The sequence below is a fragment of the Papaver somniferum genome, chromosome 10 (genome assembly GCF_003573695.1).
Source record: "Papaver somniferum cultivar HN1 chromosome 10, ASM357369v1, whole genome shotgun sequence".
NCBI classification, from domain to species: domain Eukaryota; kingdom Viridiplantae; phylum Streptophyta; class Magnoliopsida; order Ranunculales; family Papaveraceae; genus Papaver; species Papaver somniferum.
In genome coordinates this window covers 116088548-116103906 of record NC_039367.1, presented here as the reverse complement: position 1 = coordinate 116103906, position 15359 = coordinate 116088548, and the positions used below count along the sequence as shown (strand labels likewise).

Below are 15359 nucleotides of genomic sequence, written 5' to 3'. Positions count from 1 at the left end.
AGCAAAAGAAACAAACGAAAAAATGTTTTTGAAGTGTTCAATTCCAACCTGTCAGTACTTTGAATGGTTTGACGATGCCATCGATCCTGTCAAATGCAAGATGGTGAAATTACCAGTAGAGAATGGTTGTTACGCTTGCGGAGAATCTGGTCATTGCTTCAAAAACTGCCCACTGCAAAATCAAACCTGCAACAAAGATCACTGCAAATCAAAAATGGAGATGAAATTTTGCAAGAATGAACACAACAAGAACATAGCATACCTCACTTGTACAGATTGTGACGGTTTTAAATGGGTCTCAGATGAAGTCTTCATTGCTGCAAAAAACAGAATTATGCATTCAAGTTTACAACTTAATGCTATATGTAAGGAACTCAACAATCTGAAAATGTAACCTGCAAATGTACTAATAAACAACCATCCACTTTTGATTCAGCATTAATTCAAGTCTACAAAAGAAAAAAATATTGTCTTCTTAAACACAAAAAATCAGAAAACGGATCTCAAATCATTTCTTCTTAGCCTTTCCATTTCCCTTTCCCTTTCCTTGTTTTATATTCTGAGATACAGATCCAATGCCAAAGAAGTTCTGATAAAGGTTATTTATTGTAGAGGGTGGAGTAGAAGATGGTGCTATAGATGGCAGACTCATAGGTGTTGTGGAAGCTGGAGTAGAAGATGGTGTTGCCAAAGGCTGACTGCCAGGCCCTGTAAAACATTCACCAACAAATGATGCCGTTCTCTTCTTCTTGTTTGACTTAGCTGCACCCCTAACTCCGGTGGTCTGACTTGGCTCTATGTTGCTGAAGGTGAAGCTTTGTGCATCACATTCAGTCCTTTGCCTCTTTGCAGTTGGATTAGATCCCACTTCACCACCAGCACATGTTCTTTTGTTGTGGTTAGTAACATTTCCACATTTCCCACACCTCCTTTTTGTCTTCTCAACACGAGGTTCATCATAACTTCTTACCCTCTTGCTCTTGGGTCTTCCTGGTTTCCTACTGTGAGGAGGGTTCAAGATCTTCTTGTTCATGTTTGGCTGCAAGAACAAATGCACTTATATTAATGTAGTTGAGAATATAAATATGGCATATAGTTACAAATTTAAGAAGAAAAAGTACCTGGACCCATTCACTTTTATCATCTAGTGGTGCAAAAGTTGGTGCATATGTGGCCTTATAGTTCTCCACTGAATAGTAATCACTGCAGTACCTGCTCAAGCAGAGTATGTAAAGGTTAGTGCTAGATTCAGTCCTCCTATTGTACCATGTACCCATCACTAAGTTAGCATACATTATTCCTATCATTATAATTGGTTTATTTCTCATCTTGTTGATCATATTGTTAAAAGACTCTGAAAAATTGTTGTTCATATGTTCACAACAGTGAATAGGGTTAAAAAAGGCCCTGGACCATGTAGCAGGATCTTCTCTACTGAGATAAGCACCAGCTGCAGCACTCTGTTTCACAATATTGTCAAAATGTTCCTGCACAGCCAATCAAAAACTAGCTAACTTGACTGTCAAATAGTGCATAAAACCAATAACAAAGAACTGTTGTGAACTGTCAAACCTGAAAATGCTTTTCTTTGTATGCTTTTGCTGCATTCCATAAAGAACTGTATAATTCAAGACCCTTGTAATCCTTCTTGAAATTTTTGTATAAATGTCTGCATTTTAACACATTGTAATTAACATATGGTCTTTATCTGATCTGACAAACAAAAGAAACAAGAAACAAAGTTAGACAAGAAAGTTACCTCCAACAGTATCTGTGGTGATGGCCAGGAAACACTATACCAACAGCTTCCAATAAACCTTTTTGCCTATCTGAAATGAAAGCCACTTTCACTGGATGTGCTAATATTGCATCCTTCAAATGCTTCAAAAAAATGATCCAATTTTCCTTTGTTTCAGCTCTGCATACCATAATTCCTAACATTACTAACCCATTATGTCCATCAAGTGCAGTTGCAGCCATCAATACTCCCCCATATTCCCCTGTTAGATGGCAGGCATCAAGCCCTATAACTCCCCTGCATGCTTTTCGCCAACCCCTCATTGCAGGTTCAAATGAGAGTGTCATGCTTTCAAAGGTGTTATTCACTGTGTCAAAAGTGAACTTAGCAACAGACCCATCATTGCATTTTGTAAACATCTTGCAGAATGCTGGTACTTCATTGTAACTTTCTTTATAGTTCCCATATAATGACTCTAAAACTAGATTCCTAGCCTTCCATGCACACTGATATGGTATATTTACTCTCTTTTCAGCTAAGAAGTCTTCCTTGATTTTATAAGGGTCTGGAACAACTTTTTTAGGCTTATTCTTCATCTGATCAAGAACAAAATCCTTTACAAAATGAGGATCAGCAGATCTATTCCTATTTTGGGGATCCCCTTCACACTTATGTTCCAAATTCACTTTCCTAAGAACAAAAGTCTTCTCACCCTCTTTCTTGCTAGCATACACAAACCAAGGACAATCATGTTCTGTTTTAAACCTACACTCAGCCTTAATTCTAGAGGGAGCACTTCTATCCAAAATATATTGACACTTATTAAGAACACAATAACCCCTGAGATGTTTCTTAAATGCTTCCTTATTTGCAAATCTAGTTTTTACCTCCATTTTGCTAGGATCTACTGGAGTAAAAACTTCTTCTTCAGGGAAAAGATCTACATCATGCTCACCCTTCATGTACTGACCAAAATCATCATCAAAGTCATCCATGTAAGCAGGTCTTTCATCCACATCCTTACCTTCACATTCAAGATCAACATCAGTACCATATAATAAGTTACAAATTATAATAAATGAAATCAGTTATAAATGAAATATACCTTTTTCTTTGCCTTCTTTTTCTCCTTTTTCTTCTTCTTCTTCTTCTTCTTCTTTCTCTTCTTGTTCTTCTTCATCTGACCCATATTCAATGTCTTCATCACTGTCATATACTGGAGGAGCTTCTGGATTCTCAATTGGGTGACATTCATCTTCTTTGGTGTTTTCCAGCTGAATATTGTCCACATCTTCAACAAACTTAACTTCATTTGTAGCTTTTGACTGACAGCAACCACTGCTACTAGCCTGAGAATGTTTGGACATGGGCACATCCATGAAACTCAGCTTTCTTGATGCACCTTCAACTGATTTATCCACACTATTTAGCCTTGGGGATCTTCTAGGGGTGGTTCCCTTACTAACTGTCTTCTTCTTTGGTGTAGTCTTTGGAGTCCCAAACACTGTGTCTTTCATCCCCATCCACAAACATATACATCCATCCTCATTTACAAAAGAATCCTCCCAAAAATTATCAAAATCATCATTGTTTAACAATGGCAGTGGCAGACATTCTTCCTTAAACCAATATAAATTAAACTTCTCTTTAACATCCATAGACAAACCCTTATACACCATATACTTAAGTGTCATCAACTCTGTTTCATCTCTATGGCAATCAGGAAATACCAAAGTCTCATTCTTTGGCTCCGCATATACACTGATATTCCTAAATTTGAACTGACTGCAACACAAATGAAACAAAATCAGATATAAACCTATGAAAACCAAATGAAAACCTAATTAAGCAATATTACACCCAATCACGAAAATTAAACCCCAATTAAACAATAAAAATTTGGTTTCAAATAAACCCTAATTACAAAGGAAAAAAAACAGAAACCCTAAAAATCAATCGATCAATTAAATCAATTAACTATGAATACAATGATTTTCATCATATATTAAGTCACGGGTTTCGTTAATCTTACCTTGATTCAGACTGTTTCAATCCCGGTTTGTACCTCATCTTCACTGTATCACCACTATCTTTGAATCCCTAAATATGTAGAACTTTTCTTCCAAATACACTCTGGTCTTTCACTAACATCTATGTCTTCAGCAAAAACAACTTCAATAACATCAGGACTCTTTTTCTTTTCAAACAGCTTCAATACCTAACCCTAGGAGAAGAGAACGAGGGAGGAAGAGAACGAGGGGGAAAGAGAAAGTGTGGTGCGAGATTACACCACACGCGTCTTTAAATGGGCAAGGGCACAGTCGTAAATTCTCCTACCGAGTTTGACTTATTCAACGCAGCTGACCGATCTGGTGGGCCCGGGTGTCAACTCTAACAGAAAGGCCAGTTTCTAAAAGAATTTAAAAGCTTGGCCGGTTTATTAATTATATGGTTTGAAGCAGGACACTTTATTAATTTGCCCTAATAATATTATCGGCAATCTGCCTCCCGGGGACAAAAGCAGCAATAACAATATTATACAGACTGTAACTTATAGAAACTGCGAAAATACTTTATACCCCACAATTATTCCCCCAAACCCTTTCCATGATGTGTCGTCGCATTAGTGGCCTAGTTCAACACTAATGGACCCTGTTTGCTCCAGAACCAATGAGAGAATGCCACATCATGGGGGGAAATGGTGGTGGTATGTAGCAGAGTCTATAAACTGTTGCACACACTTGGATGGACGTGTGAAAACACACTTAACATGCACCCTCTTCTGTTATCTATCCTACACTGCACATCATTAGCTGCGGTATTAGGAATTTTGAAGAAGAAAAAGTGCGTCGGGACAAACTGAAGAAGTTTTTCTTCATAGTCTTCTCCAAAAGAAAAAATGTTTTATATGTTTATTACTTAAAAATGTGAAAGCTAGCGTTCTACAGTCTTTCTCAGGAACATACGAAATACATTCAATGTTTCAAGTTACATCAAAGATTGTTGCCTTAGCAAAATCAGGTAAAATCACTTTGGCACGAAAGCTGTTCGATGAAATGCAGCACAGAGACACAATAGCTTGGAATGCAATGCTAACTAGTTATTCTAAATCGGGTCTTTATCAAGATGCTTTAAGTTTATTTTCCGAAATGAGATTTTCTGACACTCCACTGGACGATTTCACTATTACGTCTGCTTTGAGTGCATGTGCTGATTTGGGGGATTTCTATCATGGAAGCAAAATTCATGGGCTTGTTGTTAGGTCTGGATTCCAATCTTCATTACCTGTGGGTAATTGTCTCATTGATATGTACGGGAAATGTTTGGTTCCTTTGAATGCGTGTAGAATGTTTGAAGAAATCGCTTGTCAAAATGACGTTTCTTGGTGTTCTCTTTTGTTTGCTTCTATGAAAAGTGGGCAATTAGATAGAGGGCAGTGGGTTTTCGATAATATGCCAAATCATGTAGAATTTGCATGGAACATACTTATTGCTGGTTATTCTCGAACTGGGAAGTTTGAGTTGTGTCTGCAGCTGTTTAGAAATATGAGAAAAACGGCATCCAAGCCTGATCTTTGGACGTTTACTGCACTTATGAACGCTTGTGCTGAATTACCCAATTCATACTATGGTCGAATGATCCATGGGTGCATTGCGAAGACCAGATGGATATCTGAAGTTGAAGTTAGCAATTCCATATTAAGTTTTTATGCTAAACTAGGCTGCTGTGAAGATGCAGTTAAGATTTTTGAGTCAATAGAATCCCATACCCAGGTTTCTTGGAACGCAATGATTGATGCTCATATAAAAGTTGGAGATGTTCATGAAGCTCTTGCGGTGTTTCATCAAGCACCAGAGAAAAATCTTGTTTCGTGGACTACTATGATTACTGGGTATGCAAAAAGTGGCTATGTGGAGAAGGCTCTTAGTTTCTTAGTTGACATGACAAGAAATCTTCTTCGGCCTGATGAATTTACTTTTGGAGCTGTTCTTCATGGATGTTCTAACTTGGCCTTTGAAGGACCTGGTAAGGTTATTCATGGTTGTATAATTCAATATGGTTTTTGTTCGCATGCTTATATTGGAAATAGCTTAGTTAACATGTATGCAAAGTGCGGAGACATAGACGGATCAACTCGTGCATTCAGGGATATTATCAATAAGGATTTAGTTACATGGAATACAATGTTGCTCGGATTAGGGCTACACGGACGAGTTATTGAAGCTTTGAGATTTTACGAGGAGATGTTAGAATCGAGAATGATGCCTGATAAAGTAACATTCATTGGAATGTTGATGACTTGTAGTCATTCAGGTTTTATAGAAAAAGGCAAAGCGATTTTTGAATCCATGGAGTCAATTTATGGAGTTGCTCATGAAGCTGATCACGTAGCTTGCATGGTCGACTTGCTCGGAAGAGGTGGTTACTTACAACAAGCCAAAGAATTGGTTGAAGAGCACTCTCACAAACTTAAGACCAGTTCAAACGAGACTCTACTTGGTGCTTGTGCCACACATGGTCAAATGGGACTTGGAGTATCACTTGGGGAAGATTTGAGGAGTTTGAAACCCGAAGGAGAAATTGGGTATGTGTTGTTGTCAAATTTGTATTGTGCAAATGGTCTATGGAAAGAAGCAGAGAAGATAAGAAAAATAATGTTAGAGCGAGGAGTGAAAAAATCTCCTGGTTGTAGTTGGATTGAAATGAAAAACAGAGTTATGGTGTTTGTTGCAGGGAATGAATCTAAAAACCCCGAAATGAATGAAATGTATCAGATGTTAAGAGTTCTAGAGTCTGATATGCGAAATCCTAGTTATTTTTGTATTTGAGAATTATAACACTTCTTATCGTTGTTGAAATCCACAACCGAAACTATGGAGTGGGAAGACGATGACAATATCCAACAGGTTTCATGATAAAGTTACAACAGAGTTGGAATGTACGTGAATCCTTTTAAAAGTGTGTTCCTTTCTGTAAACACAATCTCTAATCTGTTGCTTCAGTTTTGTATCTGAGATGATCTATGTGAATGCACATTTTCAGGGATGAGAAATCAGGAATTATCTCACGATCTTGTAGCTGAGGTTGCTGCAGAGTTGAAAGATTTTGATTGCATTGTTGCTGGTCCAGATCTGGGAAGGGATCCACATTCTTCTGGTGAGAGCTCCTAAAATCTCTTGCTTTACAGACACTTCCTTTTATAGAGTTTTTGTTGGATTTTTCCTTGCTGTAGTTTAATTTTCAGTTGGACTAGTGTGATTGTATCTCTTAAGTTCTAGTCTATCAGATCCAGTTCTGCATGAGACATCATAATCCATTTTTTATGCCTTCGAAAAAATTATGCCAAGAGTTGTTATGTTTTCACTTGTTCCTCTTCAGCTTAAGTATGTCTGTAAAATAGATTACAACCTAAAAAGGCTATTCCATAACACTCTTAGTGCAAACGTTAAGATCACAAACTGTCTACATGTCCTATATGTCATAGATGGGGTATGATATGCAGAAGTTGACCAGTATTTCTTTGATAACTTCTGCTCCTTTTTAATTTTGCTTTTAATGTGGTATCTTATTTATATTTTATAAGGTGGTGTCTTACTTTTTGCGTCACTTTTTCATTCTACTTATGTTCTTGATTTGGATAGGGTATTTCTTGGCTGTTCTTTACTCCAAATGTAGACAGATATACACGTCCTGTTCAGAGAGAGTTCTGAATGCTGAAGTAAACAGTCAAGATACTTCTGAGGAATATCGGGTAAGCTTTACACCAATGACGTTCTTGTTTTTTGTGTACTGGTTTCTGCTAATAACAATTTGTCAATTTGGTTGGATCTGTTGTATGTTGAACTATCATGATGATATGCTATCACTGGCCTGCACGCTATTAGTAACTTATTCATCAAAATTATTCAATTAAGATGATTCCGCTCGACCTTCACGAAATTCTGAATTCTTTCTAAAACGGGAAATTTGATGTATGTAGTTGTTTATAAAGCTGAGAGGATGTCATGTATATGCATCACTTACATGCCATCTCTCTGGCATGAAGTGGGGGTTTACAACTTGATACCAGTTCAAATCCAGAGTTAGATGACATAGAAATGTATATGGGTTGTGCATTTGGTGATGCCATGATGGGTAAGAAGCAAAGAAGTGATATAAAGTCAGTGGTTGATTGTTGGGGTTAAAATGAAAACAAAGTTCTTGTGTTTTGTTGCTACAAGTACTGATTCAATGTAATCAAATATAACTGAAATGTGAAAGCTACTGAATTTCCAAGATTTTGATATTACCAAATTTTTGTTTTGACATAATTCAAATCATGCTTCTTTGCATATATTCGATATACAAAACTGAAACTGAAAGTAGAATGTGTTCAAGGGGCAAATAGATTAAGTGCCCTAATATTCACTGACCATGAAATTAGTCCTTATCAATCAGTTTTATGTCTAAAATTTACCAAAACAAAGGAATTGGTCAAATATGCATGCTTAAACGTTTTCTATGAAAATAAACTTAAAATTAAGCTAATAAAGAAACAAAAGTCCTAGTAATCAGACGTTCTTCAAAGGGACCAGCTGTTCTGATTTAGAGGAAGTTGAAAAAATTGTGGATTAATCCACACTCCCTTGTTATGGCGGATATCCACACCTTCCTCTTCAACAGCCTTGATCTCCTGGTTACTTATGCATGTATTATGTTCGCCTATCATCTCCGTCCCACAAATTGTAAGCGAATCACCTTTTCCCAACCCCAATTTTCGTTTCAGTTCAATTTTTGGGTCTCTATTTTCCCATGGTACAGGAGAAGACCCAGGTGTGTTACTGGGTACCAAGACGCGGTGCATCCATCTCTTTTCTTCAACAGAGAAAATAACATTACGGGTTTTTGACACCAAATTCAATTCACCACCACTGCAAAATTCACCACTACTGCAAAATGTCATGAATGTAAAATTCGGGTCTGGTCCGTAAATAGTCTCTTCATACTGAACCCATACATTAGCTCCTCTTCGAAGAACATTTAACACCAAGTGGGTACTACTAGTTCTGGTGCCAATAAAAACCATGCAGTCTGGAGATATAGGAGTTGATGAAAATGTTGCAGTATGATCGTCAAACAGTTGCTGAGTAGGAAACTTTGGAAGCTCTATTTTTGCATGGGAGTAAGGACGGTAGAAGAACAGCGATTCATTTCGGTATAGAAGAAGCCAACCTTCCTTTGATGCTATGCAAGTAGCACCATCTAGTTCCGGCATATGAATATTATACACTTTATCTGATAAAGAATCAAGTAAAGAACAGTGTGAACCGTTACCATAGAGTAGAAACCAAGGTTTGGTATCAATTTCTGACTGAAGGTCAGCTGAAGCTTCTGAAGAAGCTAAGCGCCACGGTTGACATACACCACGAAAACTAAGATGCTCGAGCAAGCCTAATTTACCAGCAATTTCCAAAAGAAGTTCGGGAGGAAGGTCGGACCAAGGTTTGTTATTCAAATTGTTAATGGCTTGTGTACGTAAGCAGAATTCAGTCATCTCGTTCTTCTTCGCCACTATTTCACTGAGGTAAATGATAAAAAAGCGTGTAACCAGAAAAATATATAGAAGATCAAAAACTGAAAGAAAAAGAATAGTAACTTGGGAGAATATGAATCTAGCATTCTATAGAACAGAAAGGACTAGTCCCCATCAAATCTCTCTGCAGTGGAACCTCCGTATATTAATACTCATGGGCAATTAAAAAATTATTAATATACGGAGGTTATTAATATATAAAGGTTGATCAAAATAAGATTTCCCATATTGGAACTATGATTTGTATCAATATGTAGAGTTTATTACTATATAGAGTATTAATATATGGAGGTTCTACTGGATATGCAAATATAAGAGTGGATTAAACATAAATGTCTCTAAGAACTCCCTGTTAGGATGAATCGTTATCTCGAATAAACACTTAAAAACACTCCATACATGCAGGTGGTTCAACAACAACATCTACATATTAAGTCGACGTATCCAAACTTGATGTAGCATCATCAGTTTCGTAACGGTGTTTTTCTAGTTTTTACGAGTAATCACAGAAACACTAACCTCATAAAAACAACACCCCGTCAGCTCAGATGACAATTTAATGTACTCATACTAAAAACGAACAATATTGTATTGTGGTGATGACAGATATAAAGTGCTTTTAAAAAAAAGATGACAGATATAAATTGTGATTAGGTTTTTCTTTTATTATTTTGTACCGTGAGAGATGAACTGGTTGTTGAGAGTCATGAGACCCAACCACTTCCATTGTTGAGAGTCTTGAATAATAATCTGATCCCCCAATCAATAGATTATTAAATACATATAGATCCTTAAATACACTTCTCCATGTTTCCGAACGCTTCTTATATTTGTGGAAGGCTGTCATTGGGGCGTCACTAGGGCTGCACATGGGTCGGGTTGGGTCGGGTTTGGCCTCACCCACCACCCGACCCATTGCTGGTGGGTAATTGAACTTTTCACCCGCAACCGACCCACCATAACAATGGGTCGCTTTTCACCCGACCAACAATAAGGCGGGTTGGGTCGGGTCGGGTGGTGGGTTGCCCGTCATAACTTGCAAATTACTTGTATCATGATTCATGAAGAATTACAGAATTCAAGTGTAGAAAATTAAAGTTACTTAAAAATGAAGGAGACAAATATTTTCCATAAACTTCGTTGTTAACACCTAATTTACTACTAGGGGTGGATAAACCATTTCCGACGAGGCATGCTGATCAGCTGATGAAGCAGCCATTAATCAATTTAGGGAAGAAGAGTCTCCGTGACTCTGTTTCTGAGAAGGAGAGAAGAAGAGGCCGAAGTGATAGGTGTGGGCTGCGAGTGCGATGCTTAATTAGGGTTAGGTATTTTATTTTTTCAATCCAATGGCTGAGATTCATTCTAGGATAGAAAATCTAAGGGCTAGCATGCTAGGGAATATTGGGCGGGTTGGTGGGTCGGTTCGGGTGAAGGAAGTTCCTACCCGCAACCGACCCAACATATGGTGGGTTTTCACGTGCCTCACCCATAGTCGACCCATACCTAGGTGGGTCGGTTCGGGTACGGGTATTTTTCGACGGGTGTGGGTCGGGTCGGCGGGTCGAGTCGGTTATGTGCATCCCTAGGCGTCACATTCCTTTAGAGGGCGTCATCTAATAAGACCAAAACGGGTCACCCATAAGTAATATCAAAAACCCCTTATCTTATATAATTTTGTGATGACCAAACAACCCTTATTTGACTAATTTTAATTTAGTTTAATTAATTACGCCTAGGTTGGACATATAGCAAACCTAGGCGTAAAATTGGAATTACGCTTGGAAATCAACTAAACCTAGGCGTAAAATTGAAATTACGTCTGGAAATCAACTAAACCTATGCGTAAAATAGGAATTACGCCTGGATATCAACTAAACCTAGGCGTAAATTGGAATTACGCCTGGAAATCAACTAAACCTAGACGTGAACGACATGCAAATCAAAGTTTACGCTTGAATTGAACTAAACCTAGGCGTAAGTTCTTCAAAAACTAAATTATGATTGAAAAATCTAGTACCGTACCCAGGCGTAACACTAGCAGAAAGTAAATAAAATCCTAATTTTACTTTGATTTCATTCGATTTAAGCACAAAAACGAGTACAAAAAGATGGGTTTGTTCGATTATTACCTTACATACATCATGGGTTGTTGTTGAGGAGTTTGAAAAATTCATTCTTCAATTGATTGAATCGGTGGAATAAGTTGAGGATGAAGTTGAGGTTGACAGAGATGTTGATTACCATCACTAGGATCAGTTTGCTTCTTCCTCATATGTTTTTATTAGTTTTAATTGAAGGATCATTTTGGACAAATTGTTATTGAATCAAAAATATCCCTTAACCAGATTTTTGGTCACCAGATATCCAAGTGACGTCCTTCTAAAAAAGTGTGACGACCCAATAACAGCGTGAATCACGAAAAAATTATGCGCTGCAGCTTGCATCACGAAAAAATTTCTCAAGGACAGATAGTTTAACTATCATGTGCACTTTGAAATTGTTCGCAGTTTTTGAGTTTGCCCCTTAAGCAAATCACTAATTTAACTTCCCCCTAAATTGTTAACAGTAGCACTTCCTCCACCCCTAAAATAATTTTTCCGATAAAAACATCTTTATTGTGCATGTATCATCCATACGTGTGTTAATCAATCAATATAACATTGACTATTCATATGTTCGGAGTTTTCCTAATGAAATGTATGCAAAGGAAAATATCGAAATCCACTAATCCACTAAGAATATACTTTCATTCTTCCTAAAATCTTTTTCCAACATTAACTTCTTAAACTAATACTTAGATATGACGTGATCGAGATGTGGATAGAGGATGGCAAACCCGATGTCCATAACTAAGCATTCACATAGAGAATGTCAACTCATCCTAGTCGGTCTTTTTTAACGAAAATGACTTCTAATTTATTAATTAACTTTTTTAAATTATAAAATAGTTTAAATAAATATTTCTAAAATGACGTTATATCCAATCGATTCAGTTGCTCATCGGAAGGTGGCTTCAACTCTTTTTTCTTCTAATTGCTCTCTTGTTGTGCAGTCAACATAGATTTTTCTAGACTTATAAAAGATGATTCCTAATCAGGTTCCCAGTTAATAATTTCATATCTTCATCTTACAATGAGTTTCACTGTATTATGAGGTCTGCATAATATTATCTTTGTTTCTGAAAAAAGATACATGCTAAAATTTAAAAAGATGATAGTGTATGTTTTCTAGAAACAGGGGTAGTATATACCTTGGATTATTAAATTCCATTTGCATGTCACCTAGACCAACAAATGTATTTTTTTTTCTTTACAAAAAAGGACAATGTGTTTGAGAGATTCTGGAATCAGATCTAGAAACTTTTAAACATATCAAAAACTCAAGTATTTCGCTGGAAACTAGCTTCTACAGTGCTACCTTTGGGAAAGAAAATCTGAAAAGAGATACATGCTAAAATTTAAAAAGATGATAGTGTTTGTTTTCTAGAAACAGGGTAGTATATACCCTGGATTATTAAATTCCATTTGCATGTTACCTAGACCAACAAATGTATTATTTTTTTTCTTTACAAAAAAGGACAATGTGTTTTGAGAGATTCTGGAATCAGATCTAGAAACTTTTAAGCATATCAAAAACTCAGTATTTCGGAAACTAGCTTCTACAGTATGCTTACCCCTATAGTAGTATCTACAACAAAAATATTTTTAAAGATGAACTGCACTTATTTGTTGAATGTGAATGTGTTGAAACTGTCTGGCTTGCTTCTTGTTTAGTCGACGTTTTATCTAATAATATGAAATGATATTAAAAAGTGGTTTTGTAGCAAGATCGCCGAGATGTTTAAACCTTATTCTCTGATCAATTTGGAATTACAAAAATGTGGTTATCTTCGACGATATTATGCCTAATCCTGCAGGCTTGTTTAGAAAAATGGACTTTGATTTGAGTTACTATCTATTCGCTAAACCTACTAGGCACAAAAAAATTCCGCCAGAGTCTTCAGATAACCAGCATATCCATTAAGAGAACTATGATTGTCAATATAACTGGAAAATCCAATTCGATGCTTTATTTAGGGATTTTGATTATAGTACGGGTTTTGTTATCATTATATGTGACTTCATAGGGATTGCAAGAACTGTCAGTGCAGGATCAAGTTGGGCCTCTTTCCCCTTAGATGTAGAAGCAAAATTATGCAGTGAGACTCTCAAGTTAATTGACAGACTGGCTTTGAAGAATTGTTACATTCAAAGCGTTTGTAAGAACCTGGTTAAGACTCTTTCTGAAGATCCATCAAAATATGTAGGCCTTTGTTTAGGTTTATAAGTTTTTGTAATATTACACACTTAGGAAGGAAAATTATTTCGTAATAGATAGATCAGCCAAAGAAGATCATTAGTACAAAACAAAGCTAGGTTAAGTTAGCCTGTGTTAGGGTGGTCAGGATTTGTCCAGACAAAGATAAATCAAGGGTTATGGTTCTCCTGACCACCCCCTACAATTCGCACGCGTGGCATTAATTCCAATATTATGAATGAAAAATGAATACTCAAGTCAAGATATGGATTTTCAAAAATTATAAAACTCATGACCTATTGTGTCATAAGAGTGGCGTCTAACCAGTGTTCCACCTTGGTTGGAATTAATAGAAAAGATAGATCAACGGTGGTGGTTTGTTCAACTTAAATATTATAATTGCTTTATTAATTAGTGTTTCACTAATTGCACATAATAAATAATCTATTTATTATAAAGTGTTTTATTAATTAGTGTTTCACTAATTGCTCATAATAAATGACTAATCATTTTTTAATTATAAATGTTTTCTTAATTAATTATAATATTTATTTCTATTAATAAGTAATTTTGATAAATAACATCAATAGACATTTTTGGCGACAATGAGTAGTAGAAGAGGTGGAGGCCGAAAGATTAGTGGTGGTTAAGGGCGCCGCCAAGCACAAGTATATTTATTTTTGTTCTTTTATCATAAAATGGGATACAAAGTCCATTTTTCACATGTATCCAACTTGCCAAGAGTTTTTCTCCCTCTTTCCTCAAAATCCTGGTTCCGCCCCTGGTTTGTGGTGGAAGAAGTAGTGACGGTGAGTGCTGGTGAGTAGCGATGGACAATATTAATTTTATGTTGTCGTTACAACATCGATAACATCGTAGTGTGGAAGATGTGGTTGGTGGTTTTTAACACTGGGAAGGTACCATATATTTTAGGGATGATATCATACAAGATAATATTTTCATGATCGTAGTTGGATCACCCAAATGGTACCCCTGTTATCTTTGGTACTATATCGTATAAATCATGATTTTTTAATGTTAAAATAAAATTGATTGCAATAAAAAAAAGAATATATACACGGAAAAAAAATAATGAAATTAATCAATTGACGACATTTTGTTCAATCTAAACCTCATACATGGCATTTGTGATTCAAAATTAGAATTACGTCCAACAACCTACATGGAGTGGGCGGCAGTGATGATGGCAGTGGTGGAGTCAAAAATTAACATTGAGGAGGCCTACTCTCTTTCTTTTAAGAAAAAGAAACATGTAAACTTTGGTGGATTAAACCATAAATATATATGGACAAAGTACTATTTATAAAATAAACTAAAAAATTTATGTAGTTATTAAAAATTTAAGGGGTTAGAGCCAGGTTAGTCAACCCTTGGCTCTGCCACTAGGTGGTGGTGGATAAAAAAATGGATTCATATGGTTTTATGGTGGTGGCGGGTATTGGTGAACAAAAACATATTATGTTAATTTCTAACGCCACGAAATATGTGACGTTATATTATAAAGTATAAAACGTGGTTGATCATTCTAATGTTAAAATAAACTCGATAAAACACATGTCCATTTAAAAAAAATTGGTGCAATCAATTGCCACACGAATCAAAATTAGAACATATGAAATTATTTATTATCGATTTGTCTATGTAAAGAGTGGTCAGTATTTGTCCTTAGCAAAAATAAATTTATCGCTGGGGTTTGTTTAACTTAACCATTTTTAAATATTTTATTAA

At 36.2% G+C, this 15359-nt stretch overlaps 3 protein-coding genes across 4 annotated transcripts; 1 reads left to right on the top strand and 2 right to left on the bottom strand.

Annotated features, from left to right (window-relative positions):
• Positions 1–544: 544 nt before the first annotated feature.
• On the bottom strand, positions 545–2873 carry LOC113317657. Its single transcript, XM_026565798.1, has 3 exons — positions 2844–2873; positions 1956–2762; positions 545–895 (listed from the first exon to the last, which is right to left on the bottom strand). Exons 2-3 carry the CDS (start codon positions 2731–2733, stop codon positions 870–872), a joined length of 804 nt encoding a protein of 267 aa, XP_026421583.1. The 5' UTR covers positions 2734–2762; positions 2844–2873; the 3' UTR covers positions 545–869.
• A 1695-nt stretch (positions 2874–4568) lies between these two features.
• LOC113319359 (pentatricopeptide repeat-containing protein At2g36980, mitochondrial-like) lies at positions 4569–8022 on the top strand. Of its 2 annotated transcripts, XM_026567628.1 has the most exons (4): positions 4569–5764; positions 6782–6895; positions 7381–7490; positions 7719–8022. In XM_026567628.1, the coding sequence occupies exons 1-4, from the start codon at positions 4717–4719 to the stop codon at positions 7800–7802; spliced, it is 1356 nt and encodes a 451-aa protein (XP_026423413.1). In that variant the 5' UTR covers positions 4569–4716; the 3' UTR covers positions 7803–8022. The 2 variants fall into 2 exon arrangements, 1 of the variants encoding a protein (XP_026423413.1); XR_003345402.1 differs by lacking the exon at positions 7719–8022 and having other exon boundaries at positions 4569–6677; positions 7381–7394.
• A 278-nt stretch (positions 8023–8300) lies between these two features.
• LOC113316130 (F-box/kelch-repeat protein At1g57790-like) lies at positions 8301–9272 on the bottom strand. Its single transcript, XM_026564351.1, has one exon. It carries the CDS (start codon positions 9270–9272, stop codon positions 8301–8303), a length of 972 nt encoding a protein of 323 aa, XP_026420136.1.
• Between the last annotated feature and the right edge of the window lie 6087 nt (positions 9273–15359).

Coding starts and splice junctions, on each gene's coding strand:
- LOC113316130 (XM_026564351.1), bottom strand. CDS start 9,272: ATGACTGAATTCTGCTTACGTACACAAGCCATTAACAATTTGAATAAC.
- LOC113317657 (XM_026565798.1), bottom strand. CDS start 2,733: ATGGATGACTTTGATGATGATTTTGGTCAGTACATGAAGGGTGAGCAT. Junction 896..1,955: donor TGCAACTGCACTTGATGGAC/ATAATGGGTTAG, acceptor GTTACTAACCAC/AACAAAAGAACATGTGCTGG.
- LOC113319359 (XM_026567628.1), top strand. CDS start 4,717: ATGTTTCAAGTTACATCAAAGATTGTTGCCTTAGCAAAATCAGGTAAA. Junction 5,765..6,781: donor CTTGGCCTTTGAAGGACCTG/GTAAGGTTATTC, acceptor GCACATTTTCAG/GGATGAGAAATCAGGAATTA. Junction 7,491..7,718: donor ATACTTCTGAGGAATATCGG/GTAAGCTTTACA, acceptor TGATGTATGTAG/TTGTTTATAAAGCTGAGAGG.